This window comes from Oncorhynchus gorbuscha, linkage group LG01 (genome assembly GCF_021184085.1).
Source record: "Oncorhynchus gorbuscha isolate QuinsamMale2020 ecotype Even-year linkage group LG01, OgorEven_v1.0, whole genome shotgun sequence".
Classification (NCBI taxonomy): Eukaryota; Metazoa; Chordata; class Actinopteri; order Salmoniformes; family Salmonidae; genus Oncorhynchus; species Oncorhynchus gorbuscha.
In genome coordinates this window covers 18,972,910-18,996,564 of record NC_060173.1, presented here as the reverse complement: position 1 = coordinate 18,996,564, position 23,655 = coordinate 18,972,910, and the positions used below count along the sequence as shown (strand labels likewise).

The 23,655-nt window shown below is 43.0% G+C and overlaps 2 protein-coding genes across 14 annotated transcripts in view; both read right to left on the bottom strand.

Moving 5' to 3' along the window:
• Positions 1–709: 709 nt before the first annotated feature.
• rep15 (RAB15 effector protein) lies at positions 710–5,907 on the bottom strand. The gene is made up of 3 exons (XM_046347108.1): positions 5,311–5,907; positions 3,959–5,085; positions 710–1,621 (listed from the first exon to the last, which is right to left on the bottom strand). Exon 2 carries the CDS (start codon positions 5,044–5,046, stop codon positions 4,168–4,170), a length of 879 nt encoding a protein of 292 aa, XP_046203064.1. The 5' UTR covers positions 5,047–5,085; positions 5,311–5,907; the 3' UTR covers positions 710–1,621; positions 3,959–4,167.
• A 108-nt stretch (positions 5,908–6,015) lies between these two features.
• The window catches only part of ppfibp2b (PPFIA binding protein 2b), a 108,477-nt gene continuing 90,837 nt past the window's right edge, over positions 6,016–23,655 (bottom strand). For 8 of the 13 annotated variants that reach the window (XM_046346965.1, XM_046347027.1, XM_046346973.1 and 5 more), the window contains 19 exons: positions 23,420–23,531; positions 23,031–23,063; positions 22,443–22,504; positions 21,506–21,581; positions 21,036–21,142; positions 20,710–20,777; positions 20,191–20,265; positions 19,798–19,858; positions 19,484–19,519; positions 18,969–19,107; positions 17,487–17,622; positions 14,620–14,748; positions 14,280–14,430; positions 12,627–12,738; positions 12,419–12,507; positions 12,163–12,285; positions 10,403–10,528; positions 9,493–9,681; positions 7,866–8,753 (listed from right to left, as the gene is read on the bottom strand). In XM_046346965.1, the coding sequence (XP_046202921.1) occupies positions 8,550–8,753; positions 9,493–9,681; positions 10,403–10,528; positions 12,163–12,285; positions 12,419–12,507; positions 12,627–12,738; positions 14,280–14,430; positions 14,620–14,748; positions 17,487–17,622; positions 18,969–19,107; positions 19,484–19,519; positions 19,798–19,858; positions 20,191–20,265; positions 20,710–20,777; positions 21,036–21,142; positions 21,506–21,581; positions 22,443–22,504; positions 23,031–23,063; positions 23,420–23,531 (2,028 nt within the window). In that variant the 3' untranslated portion in view covers positions 7,866–8,549. Of the gene's footprint in view, positions 6,689–6,982; positions 7,049–7,865; positions 8,754–9,492; positions 9,682–10,402; positions 10,529–12,162; positions 12,286–12,418; positions 12,508–12,626; positions 12,739–14,279; positions 14,431–14,619; positions 14,749–17,486; positions 17,623–18,968; positions 19,108–19,483; positions 19,520–19,797; positions 19,859–20,190; positions 20,266–20,709; positions 20,778–21,035; positions 21,143–21,505; positions 21,582–22,442; positions 22,505–23,030; positions 23,064–23,419; positions 23,532–23,655 lie in introns of those variants that run through there. The other 5 variants (XM_046347008.1, XM_046347036.1, XR_006838533.1 and 2 more) reach the window with 4 other exon arrangements.

The window sequence follows — 23,655 nt, the reverse complement described above, 5'->3', positions numbered from 1 at the left end:
TTTAACAAGTGTTTTGTCTTTATTGCCCATGAATTAAAATCTACAGCTAGATTTTCTCTCTGTGTTTTGAATCCAACAATAATTACCTCGGTCTTGACTTGATTTAGCTGGAGCAAGTTGTGAACCATCCAAGTATTTAAATCAGTAATACAGTCTAATAATTTATCTGTGGAGCTAAAATTGTCTGGTGATAGTGTATCGTAGTAGTGTATCGTCTGTGTAGCATTGAAAATCAATGTTGTGCTTTCTGATAACATACCCCTGTATATAAACTGAACAGTACAGGACCCAAAATCAAACCTTGTGGAACCCCACATGTGACATGTATTTTCTCTGAGTTATGTTCACCAATGGTGAGAAAAAACTCTTGACCGGTTAAATAGGTCCTAAACCAATTTAGAACTGGACCGGAGGCCAACCCACCTCTCCAGTCTGTCCAGACATCATTGGCACTTACTTGTAGGACAATTTATAAGTTCATCATCAACTGCAAATTGTCTTAAATGTCTGGGTGCTTTTTCAGGGATTACGTCCATGCTGCAGCTGATTCACAGTATTACAGCAGACCCTGCAGATGACACCAAGTGCTCCCTCATATTTGCTAACCAGGTCAGAGGTCAGTCTCACCGGCGTACAGGGAAGAGTCACATCACACACAGTATTACAGCGTCACCGTGGATTATCAATGAAGTGGACACAGAGCTTGTTATCAATTCAACTTCAATGACAATCATCAAATCAAATTGTATTAGTCACATGCGCCGAATACAACAGACGATCTGACGATAGACAACCAAGATCAATGTCTCACCTTTAGTATGGTTTAACAAGACTCAATGACATACTGTATTAGTTGTAGCACTAGCAATTTTAAACCTTCTTCTAATGATGGTTTCTTGCCCCCAGACTAAGGATATTCTACTGCGGGAGGAACTAGAAAAGGTGCTGAAGAGTCACTCTGAACAACTCAATTTGTGGTTCACTATTGACAAACCTCCACAGGGTAAGACCATAGTATTCCATGACAAAAAAGATTAAGGTACAGGGTTGTCATGGGCTAATACCATTGTATCATTCGTGTTGGACTGCAAAAAAACACATTTCTACCATGCTGTGTCACCACACCCTTTATAGGGACTGGCTGCAGAAACCCTTTTGAATTGGTCTGTTACTGATGTCAACTGAATGAATGGAAACCCTTCCCCCTCCAATCATATCCCAACATCGCTATGATCTAAACGTTCTATTTAGATTCTGTTTTGCCTTGTGACCCGTCACCTATACAGTAGCTTCCTCATATGGTACAGTATGCAAATGAGGCTCCAGCTAATTGTCTATCCTGGCACTCATCCGTTAGTTCCACATAAATGAAACACATCTTCGCTAACAGGGTGTGCTCGTTTAATTGGCCTGCAGGGCTGATCCTTATCTGTTGATTAAAAACAGTTGAATTCAGCTTGTGTTTTCCTCTAATTACAGACTGGAAGTACAGCTCAGGGTTTGTGAATGCTGATATGATGAAAGAGCACCTTCCCCTGGTGTCCAACGATGTGCTCATTGTCATGTGTGGCCCACTCCCCATGACCCAGCATCCATGGCGCCCCAACCTCTCCATTCTGGGCTACAAGACAGAGAACACATTCACATACTGATAACTAGGCATAGATACATTAAAACGCACCAGGACATTTAATACAATATGTTCTATTGAATTATGTATGTAGAACACAATGTAACACATTTCAAGACCAACAGGATATTCTCTAGCGTTTTGAATAACAAATGTCATATTTGCATGTTGAACATTCAAATAACTTTTTTTTGTGTGAGATACTGTGAAAAGTTAGTTGGCTTTTAGTATGTTTCAACTGTTTTAGTAATAATTGTTCTAATTATGTACTGTATCTAAAGCTTTTGGATGTTTTGTACTGTATCTAAAGCTTTTGGATGTTTTGTACTGTATCTAAAGCTTTTGGATGTTTTGTACTGTATCTAAAGCTTTTTTTGGATGTTTTGTACTGTATCTAAAGCTTTTGGATGTTTTGTATCTAAAGCTTTTGGATGTTTTGTATCTAAAGCTTTTGGATGTTTTGTACTGTATCTAAAGCTTTTTGGATGTTTTGTACTGTCTAAATCTTTTAAAGTTTTGGATGCTTTTTGTACTGTATCTAAAGCTTTTGGATGTTTTGTACTGTATCTAAAGCTTTTGGATGTTTTGTACTGTATCTAAAGCTTTTGGATGATGTTTTTGTACTGTATCTAAAGCTTTTGGATGTTTTGTACTGTATCTAAAGCTTTTGGATGTTTTGTACTGTATCTAAAGCTTTTGGATGTTTTGTACTGTATCTAAAGCTTTTGGATGTTTTGTACTGTATCTAAAGCTTTTGGATGTTTTGTACTGTATCTAAAGCTTTTGGATGTTTTTTGTACTGTATCTAAAGCTTTTGGATGTTTTGGTATCTAAATGTTTTGTACTGTATCTAAAGCTTTTGGATGTTTTGTTTTGTACTGTATCTAAAGCTTTTGGATGTTTTGTACTGTATCTAAAGCTTTTTGGATGTTTTGTACTGTATCTAAAGCTTTTGGATGTTTTGTATCTAAAGCTTTTGGATGTTTTGTACTGTATCTAAAGCTTAAAGCTTTTGGATGTTTTGTACTGTATCTAAAGCTTTTGGATGTTTTGTACTGTATCTAAAGCTTTTGGAAACTGCTTTTGGATGTTTTGTACTGTATCTAAAGCTTTTGGATGTTTTGTACTGTATCTAAAGCTTTTGGATGTTTTGTACTGTATCTAAAGCTTTTGGATGTTTTGTACTGTATCTAAAGCTTTTGGATGTTTTGTACTGTATCTAAAGCTTTTGGATGTTTTGTACTGTATCTAAAGCTTTTGGATGTTTTGTTGAATCTAAAGCTTTTGGATGTTTTTACTCATCTAAAGCCATCTCTAAAGCTTTTGGATGTTTTGTTGAATCTCATTACTCATTAAAGCCATCTCTACACATAATCTGATGTCTTTGTGGTATTGGGGAGAAAGAGTAGTATTATTCTTGGCACCACACTGTGTATATATAACCTTAGCAAACCTGCATATTTAAACACAAATCCCTTCATTTACATTATGCTATTTACCACTGAGCATAATCCTCAACATAAATAATCCTCTTCTAAACAAGATAACTCAAGACATCCAGAAATGTATATTCATTTATTTTTGAACCCATCCTGTTATTTTCTACTTTAACTCAACAATCCACCTTTTAATCAAATGAACGTAGAAGGAGGTTTTGGGTGAAACTATCACTATGTGTTCAGTCATAAAGTCCATCCTTGAAAATACTAAAATATTTTGTGGCAAATCATAGTTTCCATGTCAACATAAGCTGTACAGAGCTTTTAATGTGAATGATTAGTGATAGCAGATAGGTTGTTTGTGTAAATGTCCAGTGAAGTGTTAAGTCCATTAAGGCCTCGATTCAATCAGATCATGCGTTAACTGGCAATAACCGACACCTGCATAGCTGATTTTTGGCTGTGTCGGAGGAATAACTGCATTGGAGCTGTCAAATCGGTGAGCAGCTGCTCTTGATCTTTGTCACAAAGCCCCACCCGTCCCACTTTCTTTAGAAGTTCAGAAGGAGAAAGTGTAGGCCATATTGAAATAATGACGCTCAAATTGAAAATCATTCAACTAAATAATGAGGGTTTCTATCATCTTAATGGAGATGTAGATTCCATCTCACATTCCAGTGTTCCAACTTGTAAACAAGGCTGCATGGGATTTCTGTTAATGTGACTCTGCGCAGCCAATAGCAATGTTCGCTTTAGGTATAATGTCAGGAGCCGCTTTTGGATTTGACAGCTCTAACGCAGTTTAATCTCCGACACTGCCAAAAGAACCGCTATGTAGATGTCGGCTAAAGCGGATCTGATTGAATAGAGCTCTAACAGAAATACTAACCACAGGGGTGTGAGCAGCTGTCAGCAGGCATGGGTCACTAGTCCACAAACGAGATATGGACACAGGCCAATTTCAGCACACTGGGTCGCCAAGTCCCAGGCAAGCATAAACCCAACAATCACAACAGTCCATCCTCCCATGTGAAACACTACAGTAAACAGAGTAATCTGAAAGGTCCCATATGGCTGCTCTGTCATCGATCACACTGGTCAGGTAAACTTGATGAGCAAAGTTAAAGGGTCAGAATCTCTCTTGGTGACAATAGCCTGTAGCATTCCAGTGGGTGTGTGTAAGTACCTGGATCCTTTAAAGAAATTCTCAATGAGTGCACGGTTGATCTTAGTCTTCCCTATAGCAGCGTGAAAGTTGTTGCTCAGCACTCCGTAGATGTTGCCCGGGTCGCCCTTGCGGCCAAAGAGGAGAAAGAGGGCGTAGCAGTCATTACCGATGGAGGCACAGAAATCCACCATCCTCTCTGCCTTGTTCTTATGAGCAGACTCCATCTTGGCCATCTGCATGGATTCAGTGTATACCTCCGGGGGGATGTCCTCGGCTGGCCCTCCCCCCCTCTCGGGCAGGTGCAGGATCTGCACGGCGATCTGGATGCGGGGGTTCTTGGTGGGCCTCTCCAGCACAGCCCACACCCAGTCAGCACCCAGGAGGATGCGCTGCTGCTTGGTCATGGTGGTGCAGTTAAAGGAGTCGGTCATGTGGAGGTGGCTGCTCTGGGTGATGTAGGTCATTAGAAAGATATCATTGAGGGCTGACGGGCTAGGCTGGAACTTGTCCTCTGGGTCCAGGAACAGGAGGTACTCCTGGGTCCTAGCTGCAGCTATCCCCACACAGTCGGTGAATAGAGGGACAAAATCGTTGGGGTTGTTGGGGGTTCTCCACAGAGTGGAGAATATACTGGGTATGTCTGGGTCTGGTAGCTTGCTCTCTCTCCTTCCCCACAGGGTTGGGAAGTTAAAGTTCATGTTTGGAATGGTCATGGTTGGAGCTGGTGGCTTCTTCTGTAGCCTCTCCCACCAGGTTGAGTTTTTCTTGGGAATGTCCGGGGCTGGTTGTTTGCTTTCTATCTTCCCCATGTCTACAGGACTAGGTCAGAGGGTGGTTTCCCTTATAACCTGAACATGTGATAACAACAGTATAGTTTATTGTTGTAGAAATTATCATTTACATAAAAGTTACAAAATTATACTTGTGTAATAACAGGGGTTGAAGGTACATAAGTGTTGATGGTATCCAACCCCAATGGAACCCAAACCTTAGAAACTACAAACATATTTGGATTGTACTGTGTTTGCTCCAGATTGGTAAAAAAAGTCCCATTAAATTAAATGAAAACTCACCAGTATGGGTCTGCCTTTGATGTTTGGAACAGCTCCAGCCCCTCTCTCCTCTCTGGAACCCTAGTGAGATATTAGGATGTGCTGGATTGAAGCAGATGAACAACCAGCAGAAGGATCCTCATACAGGTTATGCTTGGCTTTGGACAGGACACTGGGTTACCGAACTCTTAGAGAGCAGGCTTCCCTTAGTGTTTTCTCTCTCACAGAAGGGATCCTCTGGTCTGGTGACTTGTTATAGGGACGTACCACAGAGACTACATCTGCCTATGCAAATATATGCCAATTATGTGTGGAAACATGGAAAAACCTGTTTCTTATTGTTCCAATACAAATGAGCTGTATTAAGTGTTGGGTGTGTTTGTTTCCAGTATGACCTAGTGCCTTATTCTAATCAGGGATATGTCCAGGTAACTTTGAAAACATATACTGAACAGAAATAGAAACGTAACATGGTTGGTCGCATGTTCCATGAGCAGAAATAAAATATCTCAGAAATGTTCCATAGCCACAAAAAGCTTATTTCTCTCAAATGTTGAGCACAAATTTGTTTTACATCCCTGTTAGTGACATATCAAGAAGCTGATTAAAAAGATTGATCATTACACAGGTGCACATTGTGCTGGGGACAATATATGGCCACTTTTGTCACACAACACGTCACAGATGTCTCAAGTTTTGAGGGAGCATGCAATTGGCATGTTGCCTGCAGGAATGTCCAACAGAGCTGTTGCCAGAGAATTTGAATGTTCATTTCTCTACCGTAAGCCGCCTCCAATGTTGTTTTAAAGAATTTGGCAGTAGATCCAACCGACCTAACAACCGCAGGTCACGTGTGCTGATGTCATATAAACTGTAACACAGTAAAATCTTTGAAATTGTTGCATGTTGTGTTTATATTTTTGTTCAGTACACGTAACAAACAAGTTGTAAAATATGACATGTACATATATTGTACAAAATAATAGAGTTTGGTCAATATTACAGGGAAATAAATTACGTAGGGAAAAGAACACTTTAATACATGTTGAAGTGGCTTGCGGTAGGCCTATACTTTTCACCAAAAAAAACAAAGTACATACTATTAAGTTTGAAAGAGCTACACTCCAATGACACATGTAAGACAATGGCTTCAACGTTCATTGTGTTTCTATCACTAATACAGAAGTAGTGTTCATTATAGTCCTGTATTATGATGAGATAAAGGCCAGTTTAGGTCGCTGCTAAAGCACCCTACGTTGAGTTTGGGTTGGTATGAGGCCGCGCTTTCCCTTGGTTGATTGGCTGTGTTGGTTAGCGTGGCCAGCATGGCATCCTCTCAGACTAGTGCTGTTTGAGGGCGTCTCATCTCCTTCAGAACCTCATCTCGGCTAAGCAAATACTGAAAGCAAGAAGGGCCAGGGGCTGGGGTTAGCAGGGAGTGTTATGCTGCAATGTTTATCAGTTAAAGGCTTAAGGCTAATGTCCCAACAAAGTCAATTCAAAATCTATTTGTTGAAGCCTGTTTGTTCAGTTGCAACGCCTGCTGTCAGCAAATATAATAACAGCATAGTACCACAGCATTGAGGAGAAAAGTAAAACACAACAGCTTAAAAGGAAATACTTTGTTATCTGGTTATTTAATTAAATAGATATTAAAAGCTTATTGAACGAGACTGACCGAGGAGCTACTTACCGTGAGTTGGTTAATTCCCTCAGACAGAGCTTCTATCTGCAGCACAGGTCCCTCTGTCACCGCCATCTGCAAAGTCAGGCCTTTCATCAAACACAACACCTAGGGGCTCCATTCAAACTGTATCGTTGAAGTTCATTTCCGATTGAGCTGACATATGCAGCATTTCTTGTGAATGCAGTAAGGCTAATTTTCCGCGATATGGATTGAATAGAGCCCCTAGTCCTAGAGCTACTTGTACTACTGACAGGCCAGGTCATCAATGACATAACACACAGTGCTTTGTTTAGTCCCATGCATGATGGATGGCAGGGTAGAAGGATCTAGCTGCTGACCAAGCACCACTGTTCAAGTCATAGGTCACATTCCATGCCAACTACATTGCATAAACCAATGATTATGTGCCATGTCATCAACTGTGCAGTCGGGTATCAGACTGCTATATGATGTGATTAGCTGATATGTAATTTAGATACATATCCAGGTGTTGTGAGATCAGGCAGGTAGGTGTCTGCAGTGTAGTCAGCCTAGAATGTGGCCATTATGGATTTATGATAAAGATGTACCTGAAGATGGTTGAGCCCCCCCCCCCACTCAAGGTGCTCCAATATGCACTACTCCATTGTGCATATAATGGGTCAATCATGATGATCAGAAGAATTGATGAGCCAGTTAGTGAATGATAATGGTTAATCAATGATGCATGCTGATGTCTCTGCACTGCACAATGTATTTCATTACATGTGTCTCTTTGATTCAAGTTTCCTTAAAATCAGCATCATTTCATCATAAAATGGAGACAAGGCTACTGTCTCCTTCTCTAATGAGAGTAGCATACTTTGTATACAGATTTAATATAATTTATCAAGAAGAATAAAACACTTAACACACTTGCGATTTTTATTGATGGATTTGGATAATGCTATTTACAATTAATGACAACGAGAGATTCTTTGATTGAAGCGTTATCTTTAACTATAAAAATATCATAACAGTCATATATGAAAATAACAGTGCGTAATCACAATCTGGAATCCATCAAAATGTGCACAGCTATAAAATCTCATTGTACTTCTTTCAATTTATTTACCAACATAAATATGTGAAATGCATTCCTCCATATGCAAATATTGCACAAGTTCATTCCATAACTGTCTGACAAACAGCAACATTACTTTCTACTGGTTAGGAATATATTTAAAAACAATGGATGAATACCATTATGTGAATCTCAAATACAGGTGTTAAAATGATCATTAAAATGATGCACAATATTATTTACAATAGTAGCATTATCCTACTGCATTAAAGGGGTGAGGTGAGCGATCACAGCTAGGCTTGTGAATCCCCCGAGAACATAGGAGCGGTGAGCTCTCCCACTCACCATCCACTCTTAAGTGTCCAGAGTGCAGCTCATGCCTGAGGCTGGGGTTGATTGTTAGATGATGGCACGTGAGGGGTGTGGAGGTGAGTGTGCTGGGGTGAGTTGGATGGGCATGGCAGGAAGAGGTGGGGTTATTGGCTGCAAGCTGAGTAGTGATGGGTAGGTAGGTACAGTAGTTTGACATCATCAGCTGTTTGGCCCCACCTGCTGCCGTCTGTCTGGGTCTCTGTCTAGGATGGGGCTGAGGCCCCTGAAGCCGGAGTAGGGCCGGTGGGGCCCGTTCAGCACCGCCTGAACCTGGGCCGCCTCCAGGGGGCAAATGTAGTCTGTTGACTCGTCACACCTCTTCTTCCTCAGGTGGCCGAAGTTTGAGAAGCCCAACTTCTTTGGCTGAACAGGAGATAGCACAGAGAGAACATGGTTTATGAACAGACTGAGATAAAGCTGTGTGTCACTTCTATTCTAGCTCTTTAACCATCATCAGTGAATAGATTTCTAAACACCGTACAAAATGGGCAGTGTTGCTATAAAAGGTTCCTTTCAGCCTAATTGTGCTGACTAAGTACATTATGCTATCGCAAAAATGTTCCTCAGCACATTTTCTGCTAGCCTTAACAAAGTGGTGAGTCTTAGACATGAGCTGGTGCTACTAAAGCCTGCTGCACGCAAAGCTGCTAGGTGGTCTTAGAGCTTGCCAGGTCTGAGGTATCACACTGAGGATTAAGGTGTTGTCTGTCTCTCTAAAGAGGTGAGGAAGGGGAGGAGGTTAGGGGGAAAGAAAGAAAGAAAGAAAGAGAGAGAGAGAGACAGAGAGAGAGAGAGAGACAGAGAGACAGAGACAGAGAGACAGAGACAGAGAGACAGACAGAGACAGAGAGACAGAGAGACAGAGACAGAGAGACAGAGAGACAGAGAGACAGAGAGACAGAGAGACAGCGAGACAGCGAGACAGCGAGACAGCGAGACAGAGAGAGAGAGAGAGAGTAGGGGGCAGAGAGAGGGAGGAGGGGGAGAGAGAGAGTGGGAGAGGGAAAGAGGAGAGTGAGAGGAAGAACGAAAAAAAGAGGGCTCCTAACAGGGTGGTGGTTCAGCCCTAGGCGTACTACAGTACAGTACTGTCATCTCTTACCCTGACTTTGGCTGTGGTGCTGAGCGGAGCGTAGCCTAAAGACTCCATGAACTCCCTCTTCTCCTGCTGAGCCTGGGAGCCCACCAGCATGTTGAAGTTGGTGGCCAGGTGACGTCGCAGCAGGGTCTTCTGAGGGGGGATGTTCAGCAGCATGGCCAGGGTATCTGAGTTAAAACGAGGCTCCAGAATCTAGGGGTCATTAGAGAAGATTCAGAGGAAGATACATGCTACATACAGACAATTACACAGAAAACTGAGATGGAATGAATTGGTAAAATAGAATAATTAAAAATACATTTGGCTAAGGGTGTCTTGAACTGTATGTCTGACTGTATCCAAGCTGAGCTGATATACAGTGGAAAGGTATAAGAAGGGGCTGATTCAGTCATGTGGGGTGTGTATTTACGATGAGGCCCACGTGCACCCCGCTGCCCCTCAGGTTACTTACGATGAGGCCCCCGTGCACCCCGATGCCCCTCAGGTTACTTACGATGAGGCCCCCGTGCACCCCGATGCCCCTCAGGTTACTTACGATGAGGCCCCCGTGCACCCCGATGCCCCTCAGGTTACTTACGATGAGGCCCCTGTGCACCCCGCTGCCCCTCAGGTTACTTACGATGAGGCCCCCGTGCACCCCGTTGCCCCTCAGGTTACTTACGATGAGGCCCCCGTGCACCCCGCTGCCCCTCAGGTTACTTACGATGAGGCCCCCGTGCACCCCGTTGCCCCTCAAGTTACTTACGATGAGGCCCCCGTGCACCCCGTTGCCCCTCAGGTTACTTACGATGAGGCCCCCGTGCACCCCGATGCCCCTCAGGTTACTTACGATGAGGCCCCCGTGCACCCTGCTGCCCCTCAGGTTACTTACGATGAGGCCCCCGTGCACCCTGCTGCCCCTCAGGTTACTTACGATGAGGCCCCCATGCACCCCGCTGCCCCTCAGGTTGGGTGCGTATTCCGCCAGGTCCACTGAGCGAAGCCACTCCATCACCCTGTGGTTCGACCACTGAACCACCTCCGAGGGAGAAGTCTTGTTCTAGCAGGAAATATGAAACATGTATGAGAAAACACAACTAAAGATGTAGGATCTTCATTTGACCTATATTGTCACAGCTACAGTTGAAGTTGGAAGTTTACATACACTTATGTTGGAGTCATTAAAACTCGTTTTCAACCACTCCACAAATTTCTTGTTACTATAGTTTTGGCAAGTCGGTTAGGACATCTACTTTGTGCACACATGTCATTTTTCCAACAATTGTTTACAGACAGATTATTTCACTTATAACTCACTGTATCTCAATTCCAGTGTGTCAGAAGTTTACATACACTAAGTTGACTGTGCCTTTAAACAGCTTGGAAAATTCCAATAAATTATGTCATGGCTTTAGAAGCTTCTAACTGACATAATTTGAGTCAACTGGAGGTGCACCTGTGGATGTATCTCAAGGCCTACCTTCAAACGCAGTGCCTCTTTGCTTGACATCATGGCAAAATTCAAAGAAATCAGCCAAGAACTGAATAATTGTAGGCCTCCACAGGTCTAGTTCATCCTTGGGAGCAATTTCCAAATGCCTGAAGGTACCACGTTCATCTCTACAAACAATAGTATGCAAGTACAAACACCTTGGGACCGCGCAGCTGTCATACTGCTCAGGATGAAGACACGTTCGGTGTCCTAGAGATTAATGTACTTTGGTGCGAGAAGTGAAAATCAATCCCAGAACAACAGCAAAGGACCTTGTGAAGATGCTGGAGGAAACAGGTACAAAAGTATCTATATCCTCAGTCAAACGAGTCCTATATCGACATAACCTGAAAGGCCACTCAGCAAGTAAGGTTTACAACTGTAAATGGGGACAAAGTTCATACTTTTTTGAGAAATGTCCTCTGGTCTAATGAAACAAACATAAAACTATTTAGCAATAATGACCATCATTATGTTTGAAAGAAAAAGGGGGCGGCTTGCAAGCCGAAGAACTCCATCACAACCATGATGCACGGGAGTGGCAGCATCATGTTGTGGGGGTGCTTTGCTGCAGGAGGGACTGGTGCACTTCACAAAATATATGGCATCATGAGGGAGGAAAATTATAGGGATATATTGACTCAACATCTCAAGACATCAGTCAGGAAGTTAAAGCTTGGTCGCAAATGGGTCTTCCAAATGAACAATAACCCCAAGCATACTTCCAAAATTGTAGAAAAATGGCTTAAGGACAACAAAGTCAAGGTATTGGAGTGGCCATCACAAAGACCTGACCTCATTCTTTAGAAAATTTGTGGGCAGAACTGAAAAAGTGTGTGCTGACAAACCTGCAGGTACACCAGCTCTGTCAGGAGGAATGGGCCAAGAAATGTTTCACCCAAGTTAAACAATTTAAAGGCAATGCTACCAAATACTAATTGAGTGTATGTAATCTTCTGAATGTGATGAAATAAATAAAAGCTGAAATAAATCCTTCTTTCTACTATTATTCTAACATTTCACATTCTTAAAATAAAGTGGTAACTGACCTAAGACAGGGAATTTTACTAGGATTAAATGTCAGGAATTTTGAAAAACTGAGTTGAAATGTATTTGGCTAAGGTGTATGTAAACTTCCGACTTCAACTGTATATATTGTGTAAACAGAAAACCTCCTATAAACGTGCACAAACACGTCTCACCTCATCTCCAGGTCTTCTCTTCAGGCAGTTGGGGTTGAACTTGTTGACGTGGAGGACGTGGATAGCACACTTCACACTGAGATGATGGAGCTGACTGGTCACTTTCAGGAACAAGAGGTCATTCTGAGGGAAACATCAAATAGACATCTTTCACGTTTTCTTAATTTGTATTTATTTATTTAAGCTGTATTTAAAAAGGAGGTCCCTTGAGACAAAAACTAGTAAAACTACAATGAAAACCAATGAATGTATTTACCACTGTCAAGTACTGAATCATTCTGCCGTCTACTCTTCCCTCGTGAAACTGACCCTTGTATTGAGGTAAACCAATGTCATCAAGCCAACCTTTGAGGACAAACAACATGACAACCAATTTTCCCGGATTGATTATACAGAATACAGCACCAAGTTTGCTGAATGTTGAGTCAATATGTTGATGACCTCTACCGTGTCCTGATACATACGTGTGACCCAGATGTGGTCCAGTTCAGAGGATTTCTCAGTCGTTTTGGTGCTGAAGGACTTGAGGGCCAACTGCAACTTCTTCCTGTGCAGTGGATTCTTAATCCCCATTTCCTGATACCAAGATTAAGATTAAGATTAATCCAAATTATGAACACAATCCCTTTCTTCAAGATGAGTGCTGGAAATGACTGGATTTGGAATCACTTTGCACACGATTTTACAATTGTGATTAAGTTCCAAACAAAATAGTTTGTCCTGCGTACATTGGTATGACATTTGGTGCGGGTACCTGTAAAATACAAACAATGAGTGAAGCTACATGTGAAATATAGCTCCAAACTTGCTAAAACTAACCAAGACAAAAGTCCAGCAACATGAGGACGTGAAAGGAGGAACGAAATGGCTTCTTGAAAACTAGACAGATAGAACTAGATGGTGATAAGAATGATGCATCTAAAAACTAGATGTTCCCAGATAGTCCAAACAAATGTTCCCTGAAGATGGTCCAAACAATGATGAAGGAAGTCCAAACAATGATGTTCCCTGAAGGCATTTATCCAAACAATGATGTTCCCTGAAGGATCTCATTTGCGTCCAAACAATGATGTTCCCTGAAGGATCTCATTTGCGTCCAAACAATGATGTTCCCTGAAGGATCTCATTTGCGTCCAAACAATGATGTTCCCTGAAGGATCTCATTTGCGTCCAAACAATGATGTTCCCATTTGCGTCCAAACAATGATGTTCCCTGAAGGCTCTCATTTGCGTCCAAACAATGATGTTTCCTGAAGGCTCTCATTTCCATCCAAACAATGATGTTCCCTGAAGGCTCTCATTTGCGTCCAAACAATGATGTTCTCTGAAGGCTCTCATTTGCATCCAAACAACGACGGTCCCTGAAGGATCCCCTTCGCGTCCAAACAGTGATGTTCCCTGGAGGATCTCATTTGCATCCAAACAATGATGTTCTCTGAAGGCTCTCATTTGCATCCAAACAACGACATTCCCTGAAGGATCCCCTTCGCGTCCAAACAGTGATGTTCCCTGGAGGATCTCATTTGCATCCAAACAATGATGTTCCCTGGAGGATCTCATTTGCATCCAAACAACGACGTTCCCTGAAGGATCCCCTTCGCGTCCAAACAGTGACGTTCCCTGAAGGCTCTCATTTGCGTCCAAACAACTACGTTCCTGAAGGATCTCATTTGCATCCAAACAACTACATACCCTGAAGGATCTCATTTGCATCCAAACAACTACGTTCCCTGAAGGATCTCATTTGCATCCAAACAACTACATTCTGAAGGATCCTGTCCAAACAAAGGATCTCATTTGCGTCCAAACAACTACGTTCCCTGAAGGATCTCCATTTTCCCTGAAGGATCTCCTTTGCATCCAAACAACTACGTTCCCTGAAGGATCTCCTTTGCGTCCAAACAACTATGTTCCCTGAAGGATCTCCTTTGCGTCCAAACAACTACGTTCCCTGAAGGCTCTCATTTGCTTCCAAACAACTACGTTCCCTGAAGGATCTCATTTGCATCCAAACAATGATGTTCCCTGAAGGATCTCCTTTGCTTACTTGACAAATAACTTTCCAACAATGTTCTGTAAACCAAAATATGTAAGCTGGGTAATTATTTTGACTATACCTTCTCTAAGTCCTGTGGTGAGGCGGAGAGGAGGGTCTGCCCACTGTTGGCCCAATGTTGGGCCAGAATCACATACTGGTCCAGCCCACTCTCCTCTAGCCAGCAACAGACCTGCTCCGGAGTCCACTTGGAGAAGGGTGTCTTCAAATCCCTGCAGGAAAGGAGAGACAATTGGATCATCAAGACTGGAATATTTTTACTAACTGTAAGTCACTCTGGAAAAGAGAGTCTGCCAAATGACTAAATGTAAATGCTTTGGCTTTTTGTATATTCTCTGTCACATGCTCGTTTAAAAGGATACACTGTATAAATGTATTTTGTGATACTGTCTGTCCCATACCACACAGAGGTCAATGTCTCTCCAGTCCGGGCCAGACGAGGGCTGGCGGTGGCTCTCAGTCCCCCCCTCTTAAACTCTCCAGGCTCAAGGTCCTCTCTCTGCAGGGTGCCAGACTGGGTCCTCCGAATCCTAGGGTAGAGGAGATCGAATACATCATTAGTCATTCACTAAGAATTACACAGTACCTTTGCAAGGCCACCTCCTCTACCCAGGATGACTTCATTTTATTCATGTATTTCACATTTATTTAACCAGGTGGCCTAGTTGAGAACAAGTACTCATTTGCAACTGCTACCTGGCCAAGATAAAGCATAGCAATTCGACACATACAACAACACAGAGTTACACATGGAGTAAACAAAACATACAGTCAATAATATAGTAGAACAAAATAAAACAAAAAGTCTATATACAGTGAGTGCAAATTAGGTAAGATAAGGGAGTTAAGGAAATAAATAGGCCATGGTGGCGAAGTAATTACAATATAGCAATTAAACACTGGAATGGTAGATGTGCAGAAGATGAATGTGCAAGTAGAGATACTGAGGTGCAAATGAGCAAGATAAATAAATAAATACTGTATGGGGATGAGGTAGGTAGGTAGATGGGCTAAGTACAGGTACAGTGATCTGTGAGCTGCTCTGACAGCTGGTGCTTAAAGCAAGGGAGGGAGATATGAGTCTTCAGCTTCAGAGATTTTTGCAGTTCGTTGCAGTCATTGGCAGCAGAGAACTGGAAGGAAAGACGACCAAAGGAAGAATTGGCTTTGGGGGTGACCAGTGAGATATACCTGCTGGAGCGTGTGCTACGAGTGGGTGCTGCTATGGTGACCAGTGAGCTGAGACAAGGCGGGGATTTACCAAGCAGAGACTTGTAGATAACCCGTAGCCAGTGGGTTTGGCGACGAGTATGAAGCGAGGGCCAACCAATGAGAGCGTACAGGTCGCAATGGTGGGTAGTGTATGGGGATTTGGTGACAAAATGGATGGCACTGTGATAGACTGCATCCAGTTTGATGAGTAGAGTGTTGGAGGCTATTTTATAGATGACATCACCAAAGTCGAGGATCGGTAGGATGGTCAGTTTTACGAAGGTATGTTAGGCAGCATGAGTGAAGGATGCTTTGCTGCGAAATAGGAAGCCATTTCTAGTTTTAATTTTGGATTGGAGATGTTTAATGAGAGTCTGGAAGGAGAGTTTGCAGTCTAACCAGACACCTAGGTATTTGTAGTTGTCCACGTATTCTAAGTCAAGAGTAGTGATGCTGGACAGGCGAGCAGGTGCCGTTGAAAAGCATGCATTTAGTTTCCCTGCGTTTAAGAGCAGTTGGAGGCCACGGAAGGTGAGTTGTCATTGAAGCTCTACTGGAGGTTAGTTAACACAGTGTCCAAAGAGGGGCCAGAAGTATACAGAATGGTGTCGTCTGCGTAGAGGTGTACCAGAGAAGCACCAGCAGCAAGAGCAACATCATTGATGTATACAGAGAAGAGAGTCGGCCCGAGGATTGAACCCTGTGGGACCCCCATAGAGACAGCCAGAGGTCCGGACAACAGGCCCTCTGATTTGACATACTGGACTCTATCAGAGAAGTAGTTGGTAAACCAGGCGAGGCAATCACTTGAGAAACCAAGGCTGTCGAGTCTGCCAATAAGAATGTGGTGATTGACAGGGTCGAAAGCCTTGACCAGGTCGATGAATACGGCTGCACAGTAATGTCTCTTATCGATGGTGGTTATGATGTCGTTTAGGACCTTGAGGGTGGCTGAGGTGCACCCATGACCAGCTCTGAAACCAGATTGCATAGTGGAGAAGGTACGGCGGGATTTGAAATGGTCGGTAATCTGTTTGTTAACTTGGCTTTCGAAGACCTTAGAAAGACGGGGTAGGATAGATATAGGTCTTTAGCAGTTTGGGTCTAGAGTGTCTACCCCTTTGAAGAGGCGGATGACCGCGGCAGCTTTCTAATCTTTGGAAATCTCAGACGATACGAAAAAGAGGTTGAACAGGCTAGTAATAGGAGTTGCACCAATTTCGGCAGATAATTTTAGTAAGAGAGGGTCCAGATTGTCTAGCCCGGCTGATTTGTAGGGGTCCAGATTTTGGAAAGCATGGCCAGCCGTAGAGAAATGCTTATTGAAATTCTCAATTATAATGGATTTATCGGTGGTGACAGTGTTTCCTAGCCTCAGAGCAGTGGGCAGCTGGGAGGAGGTGCTCTTATTCTCCATGGACTTTACAATGTCCCAGAACTTTTTAGAGTTAGTACTACAGGATGCCAATTTTTATTTGAAAAAGCTAGCCTTAGATTTCCTAACTGCCTGTGTATATTTGTTCCTAACTTCCCTGAAAAGTTGCATATCAGGGGGCTATACGATGCTAATGCAGAACACCACAGGATGTTTTTGTGCTGATCAAGGGCAGACAGGTCTGGAGTGAACCAAGGACTATATCTATTCCTAGTTCTACATTTTTTTTGAATGGAGCATGCTTATTTAAGATGGCGAGGAAGGCACTTTTAAAGAATAACCTCTACTGACGGGATGAGGTCAATGTCATTACAGGATACCCCGGCCAGGTCAATTAGAAAGGCCTGTTCGCAGAAGTGTTTTAAGGAGCGTTTGACAGTGATGAGTGGAGGCTGTTTGACCGCTGACCCATTGCGAATGCAGGCAATGATCGCTGAGATCTTGATTGAAAACAGCAGAGGTGTATTTGGAGGGTGAGTTAGTTAGGATGACATCTATGAGGGTGCCCGTGTTTACGGATTTGGAGTGGTACCATTAGTATCTGAATTAATATCTCTAAATAGATATTCAGCAGTGTGCCCTTCCTGTGTACGTGTGTGTCTCTTCTGTACAGGTACTCACTTCCCCCAGAGTTTCTTGATGCCCAGCTGGTTCTTCTTGTTCTCTGGAGAGACAGGAGACTGCTTTCCTGAGTCCACTCCAGACGACAGGGGGGAGAGGTCCGACTGCGTGGACTCATCCAGTCTCTCCGACTTTCCTATGAGAGCAGGAGATTATGTTAAATAAGTACTGTACTACTATTTCAAACTGTTTCAATCATTTCCCTATTGTTCTCTTCATGAAAGTAAGTCATGCAAAGGTTAAGGGACACTGTATTTATTTCATTCTTTAGGGCCTACATTTAAGGTCTATGCAGGACCCACACATTTCACATTTCATGCCAAAGGTTAGCCCAGTGTGAAGTGAAGCAGGAAAGCATTAACATTGTTTGTGCGCTCCAACATTTTCAGTATTTATAAAGCCATTTTTACATCCGCAGATGTCACAAAGTGTTTATACAGAGTGCTTAATGCAATTTAAACACTTTCTTAGCGGATGCCAATTCAAATCTGTGAAGACAAATTCCTCTTTTGCATATTTAATAAAACTATTTCACACAGGGAAATTAAATTACAGCCTGAGGCAAATGGGTTATCATGTTGCATCTATAGTTGTTTACAGTCGATGGTTATGCCAGTTCAGACAAGGTCTGTGCAAGCAACCCTCGCCGCACATGACATCGCCTAAGTAGCCCTGCTTTTGAGGGTAGTCAGCTTTGGGAGGGGTGCACTGCAACACCATTCATTTATGTGAGAAAAAAAAGGGTCAGGCATAATCCGAGACGCCTCTCTCTGACTCACTGAGGGTCTTACACCCTCCAGCACAGGCTGAAGTTTAGTCACTTTAACTTTAATCCATAGTGAAAACAGGGGCTTGGTGCTTTGACATGCATGGGGCTTCTGCCAGAGTAGTAGCATGGTACCTAAAGCTGGAGCGCTGGCACTCCTGCAGCGGTCTTCAGCCGTAACACAAACAGAAAGCCACGCAAAGCAAAAAGACGACAGGAGAAACAGAACAGCAGCAAACCAAGTGAAAGATTAGTTCAGAGTGAGAGAGAATGCAGAGAATAGCTGCCCCAGTACAAACCAACCACAGTATGAGAGAATAGTGAAACAGTGTCATTGTTGTAACAAACCATAGAAGTGGCAATAAGGCCTGAGGGGGGTGTGCTATATGGCCAATATACTAAGGCTAAGGGCTGTTCTTATGCACAACGCTACGCAGAGTGCCTGGACACAACCCTTAGCCGTGGTATAATGGCCATATATCACAAACCCCCAAGGTGCCTTATTGCTATATAAACTGGTTACCTAAGTAACTAGAGCAGTCAAAATACATGTTTTTTTATTGTCAGCCAATCAGCATTGAGGGCTTGAACCAACTTGTTTATAATTATTTATTTATAGTATACACCCTATGAAGATTTTGTTATTTGTTGTTTGAAACATTCTAGTAGGCTGTTTGATAAAAACACAAGTAGCAGTGTTTTAAGATGTAACTTACTTAGGTTCAACTCACTGTCCTCGCTATCGTCAGGGGACAGCTGGACTGGTGTGGCATACTGCTCTTGATCCCCATTCATGTCAGGTCGAGATAGCTTCCCTGGTAGGGTCTGATATTTGTTCATTTCCATGTGCCGATTCTGTAAGTGGGGGAACCATGGATACAGGCAAGTCACGAGTCTATTCAAAATGAAATTAAACGGCATCTGTTGACATTTGATTTCAGTTGAACTGCTACTACTGTACATTACAGAACACAAGAATCAGATTGATATTTTTCCCTTTCATGACAATATCACTGTAAATTCAATTGGATTGCCATTGGAGTCACAAGTGTTCAAGAAACAACAGACAAAAGGCTAGTTTCATAAGCCTTAGAGGCATTGAGAGTATGATCGCTACTACATTTGACAGTTTCAGGTCAACCCTTGGCTCTGTTCAGGTCAGCCAGGATAAAGTCAGCTTGTGAGAGGTTAAGGGTTAGCAGCTCTGGTGAGATCATTCAGTGGAAAATACCTCTGAAACCGCTTCAACTGGTTGACCCACTACATGCTACAGGAGGGGGACCGTGCATGAAGAGAAGACACACACGGTTAGTAGACTGATGTATTGACAGTATCAACTAAACAACAGAAGTGTGAGAATGCACTGTGTTTATCCCTTTTTGTTAGGTTAACAGCCATCAGAAGCGTATTGGTTATGTATTGTTGTTAGAGCACGCATAACGTTTTCTAATGTGTTTGGGCAAATACAAATGAAGCACATGCTGCATGTCTAACATGGATATATTAGTCTTAAAGTTCAATCAAAACACAGCAAAATCATGAAACCTTTGGTAACGATCTGCTTTGTAACTCCTCCAGGCTGCTTGAAAGCATCTGTGGTTGGGACCTATTGAGAAAAACAACAACATTGAAACCCAACATGCACTACAAGAGTAAAGTATTTTAATTTGAGTTACGGGTTCAGTACAGTAGAATTAAGAGTTGGAAACTCTTAGTTGGTGCTCTTCGTGGTCTGTGGCACTACCTCCCAGAAGGGATTGTGGGTAATGTGATGTGACAGGCTGGGCTCTACAGGAGAAGGGGTCTGAGAGGGCTGTTTGTGCCAGACATCACAGTGACAGGGTCACTCACAGCCACTTTAGCGGGCCCCTAATTAAAAGACAACCAAAACAAAGAGCAGCCTGTCTGTCACACCCATGCAGCCTCAGTTCTACTTGCCATTGTCCGTTGTGGAAGCAGCCAGCATCGCTCGGGGAGACCATCACCATGGACGTCTCCAGGGAGGTCTGGTTACTGTGGCAGAGGGACAGGTCCAGTAGAACACAGTAAACTTGAGGGAGCACGGCTGGAGCAAAAGGTGTGTGTGTGTGTGTGTGTGTGTGTGTGTGTGTGTGTGTGTGTGTGTGTGTGTGTGTGTGTGTGTGTGTGTGTGTGTGTGTGTGTGTGTGTGTGTGTGTGTGTGTGTGTGTGTGTGTGTGTGTGTGTGTGTGTGTGTGTGTGTGTGTGTGTGTGTGTGTGTGTGTGTGTGTGTGTGTGTGTGTGTGTATGTGTGTGAGAGAGAGAGAGAGTAAGTGCTTGCAAGTGTGTGGGTGTCCAGGGTTACATATGCCCTTCATGCACATTTGGTCACCCTCTCCTAAGTACATGTCATTTTAACAGCAGCAACAACAATACAAAGCTGTTGGTGAATTCTTCCTCCATGTGTGTTGAGTCAGTGTTTTTTGTTTGTTTGCTTACCTAGAGTTCAGCTCTTTCTGGAAGGATGAGGAAGACCTTAACAGAGGAGAGGAGCACCTGGAAGACATCTGAGTAGGGAGAGATCACACAGAGGTCACACTTTAGACCACGAGGTACTGGGTATGCACACTGAACAGTCTGCTAATACACTGCCATGGTATGTGAGCGCAGAGGCATGGGGGTGTACTACTACTCAGTGCTTTAAGTCTATTCTATGAAAATATGTAAGAGTAGGCAGGCACAAGCACTGAGTACTTGAGAAATACAGGTTGTAGTAGTACTGTGTTTAGTGGTTCCCAGAGGAGGAGCACGTAGAGGTCTCTTACCTCTGAACGGATGATGTCTGAATGAGCTTTATGTGTGAGAGCTCTCATCTTCAGATTCCCACTCAGTTCCTCCTCACTGCTTCCAACAAGGAGCTTATCACTGGTCACTAAACACACACACACACACACACACACACACACACACACACACACACACACACACACACACACACACACACACACACACACACACACACACACACACACACACACACACACACACACACACACACACACACACACACACACACACACACACACACACACACACACACACACGGGTAATGCAGTGCTACGACCCCTAAGCATTATCATCCAATGCATACTATCTTCAACATTCTTTGAATTATTTACAAAGCTTGTTTGAAAAATACTTGAATGTTTATTACCTCTGAGAGTGTGTGTGTATAAGCAGTGAGTGTGCCCAGTATAAAAGCAGTGAGTGTGTATATGCAGTGAGTGTGTTTTACCTTGTGCGAGGGCCATCACCTCCTTCATCTTCCTGTACTGTCTCAGGAGAACAGTGAGCTCCTCTATGTGACGGTCCTGACACAAATAGAGAGGACTTCAATAACATACCTTCACTTTGTACAACGTCAACAAATTACAATATGTTAATTTAATGGTGGGTCTCATCCTGAATGCTGATTGGTTAAAACCGCATTCCAGCCGGTGTCTATTCCACAAGTTACCACCGGCTAAATTTATGACGTTAAAATTCCTATTTACTCTGTTCCATCTGACTGCGCAATCCAGTGATTGTGTTAGCTGTGTTGTTGGCTAGTTCCTCTGAACAACAGTGTCCTGATGAGTGAGCACATTTTTATGCCACGCAAAATCGCGCCTCATTAACTCATTGTTATGGATGTATCCAAATAAATGTCACTAGAAAACAGCTTAAATGCAAATGCAGCTACTGTTGTTATTCTTTTTGATGTTTGACGTAACTGTAAGTTAGCTGTGGAGTTGGTTAGCTAGCAAGGGATAAGTACATTGCCAGGCAGTGTGGCACTGGAACATTTAGAACGAACAACTGGGTCGAGTCCATAGATATAGAATAAAAAGACTGAACGACTGGGTCGTGTCTCTGGCAACTGAACCAATAGAACGAACGACCAGCCGGCTTGGGTAGCAACCCTAGAGTTGTGTTGGAACTATATCTTGTGGAAGGATGAAATAGTATGAATAAATTATTCAAAATAACAGTTTTAATGAGAATATGTAAATCATTACTTGAATATGTTGGTAACCTGTTTAAAAGTGAGAATGCCCTCGAAGCCGGTGTTTGGAGGATATATTGGCACGGTTTGCTCACCCTCAACGAACATATCCTCCAAACACCGGCTTCGAGGGCATTATCAGCTAAATAACACAATATACACACTATTCAGAGTTTTTAAAACATACTTTCTCATCATTTGCTGCTAACAACGACTCCATCCCCATTTTCAACCTTTGGAATTCTTGGTCTGAAAAAAGAAAAAAATATATATATATTTTTGTGAATCACGAGAGTAATAATCTAAAAAAAGAGCTGGTTTAAGGGCTTTTTTCTGGTCCCCGTCCACCCCTGAATCAAGTTGTAGTCATGAGCTCATGAGGCATTTCTAGTTATATTTTTCAATGGGTATGTCATTAAATGAAATGACAATTGGCCAGCTTTATTCTAAATCTTGCAGATTGCACCTTTAAATTCTGAAAGAGAACAGGGCTCATATGTTTGGCCTAGTGACCTTAGCTTCATAGGTGACAAAACGAGAGCTAAATGAACAGCCCTATGGGAAAGAGGAGTGACTGATCTCATGAGTGTGAGGAGTATGTGTCAGAGCTTCCCTCCCCTCCTCCCATTTGTAGCTGCCAGGGCTGATGGAATGGGTGTGACAGACATGACAGTATGCCAGCGTGGATTAGACAGCAGAACAGAGAGGCAGTGACGGCAGAGCAGAATTGCACCAGGACCACAATTACACAAGCTTAGTCAGACTAGAGCCTTACATTGGTCTGTCAGCAGTCTCCTAAAGACCTCCACTACAGCAGGGGGCAGCATAGAGTAAATAAACAACAGTGGAGGGGGCAGAGAGAAGGCATTTGTTAGGTATTATTTGAACGAGGCACCATACCTGACATCACACATGCAGTTGACTAGCTTAATGTCAAATTCGATCTCGAAACAACAATAACTTGGGTTCAATTGGTATCATTAGTTCGTATTATCAAATGTCAATGTTCAAAGTTCCCTCCTGCTCTGACAGTAGAATAAGCATTAGTGGATGATATTTAGTTTGAGGTGGACCCACTGTATTAATGACCCTATGCATTCAAGTGTCAGTCCCCTGGTGTTTGTTACTGATGATGTATGACGTGTGTTTGACAGGTAAGGTTACCCCTCTCTGGATTCTCATTGGTCATTGGGCCTCTGGAGACCAGCTGGCTCTGAAGGCCCTCGATCTCAGAGTCTTTGGAAGCCAGTATCTGCTGTACGTCTGCTATCTCCACCTGTAGAGAGAGGGTCACGGTCAATGGAGTGATCCAAGTCAATACTGCATGTCTACAACCACAGCCACCTGAGCCACGGCTTTGTTCACCACGTTACCATATAGAGGATGGAGACTGACATGTG

What these genes read in the sequence shown, in the direction of transcription:
- rep15 (XM_046347108.1), bottom strand. Translation starts at nt 5,046, where the DNA reads ATGGGGAAGATAGAAAGCAAACAACCAGCCCCGGACATTCCCAAGAAA.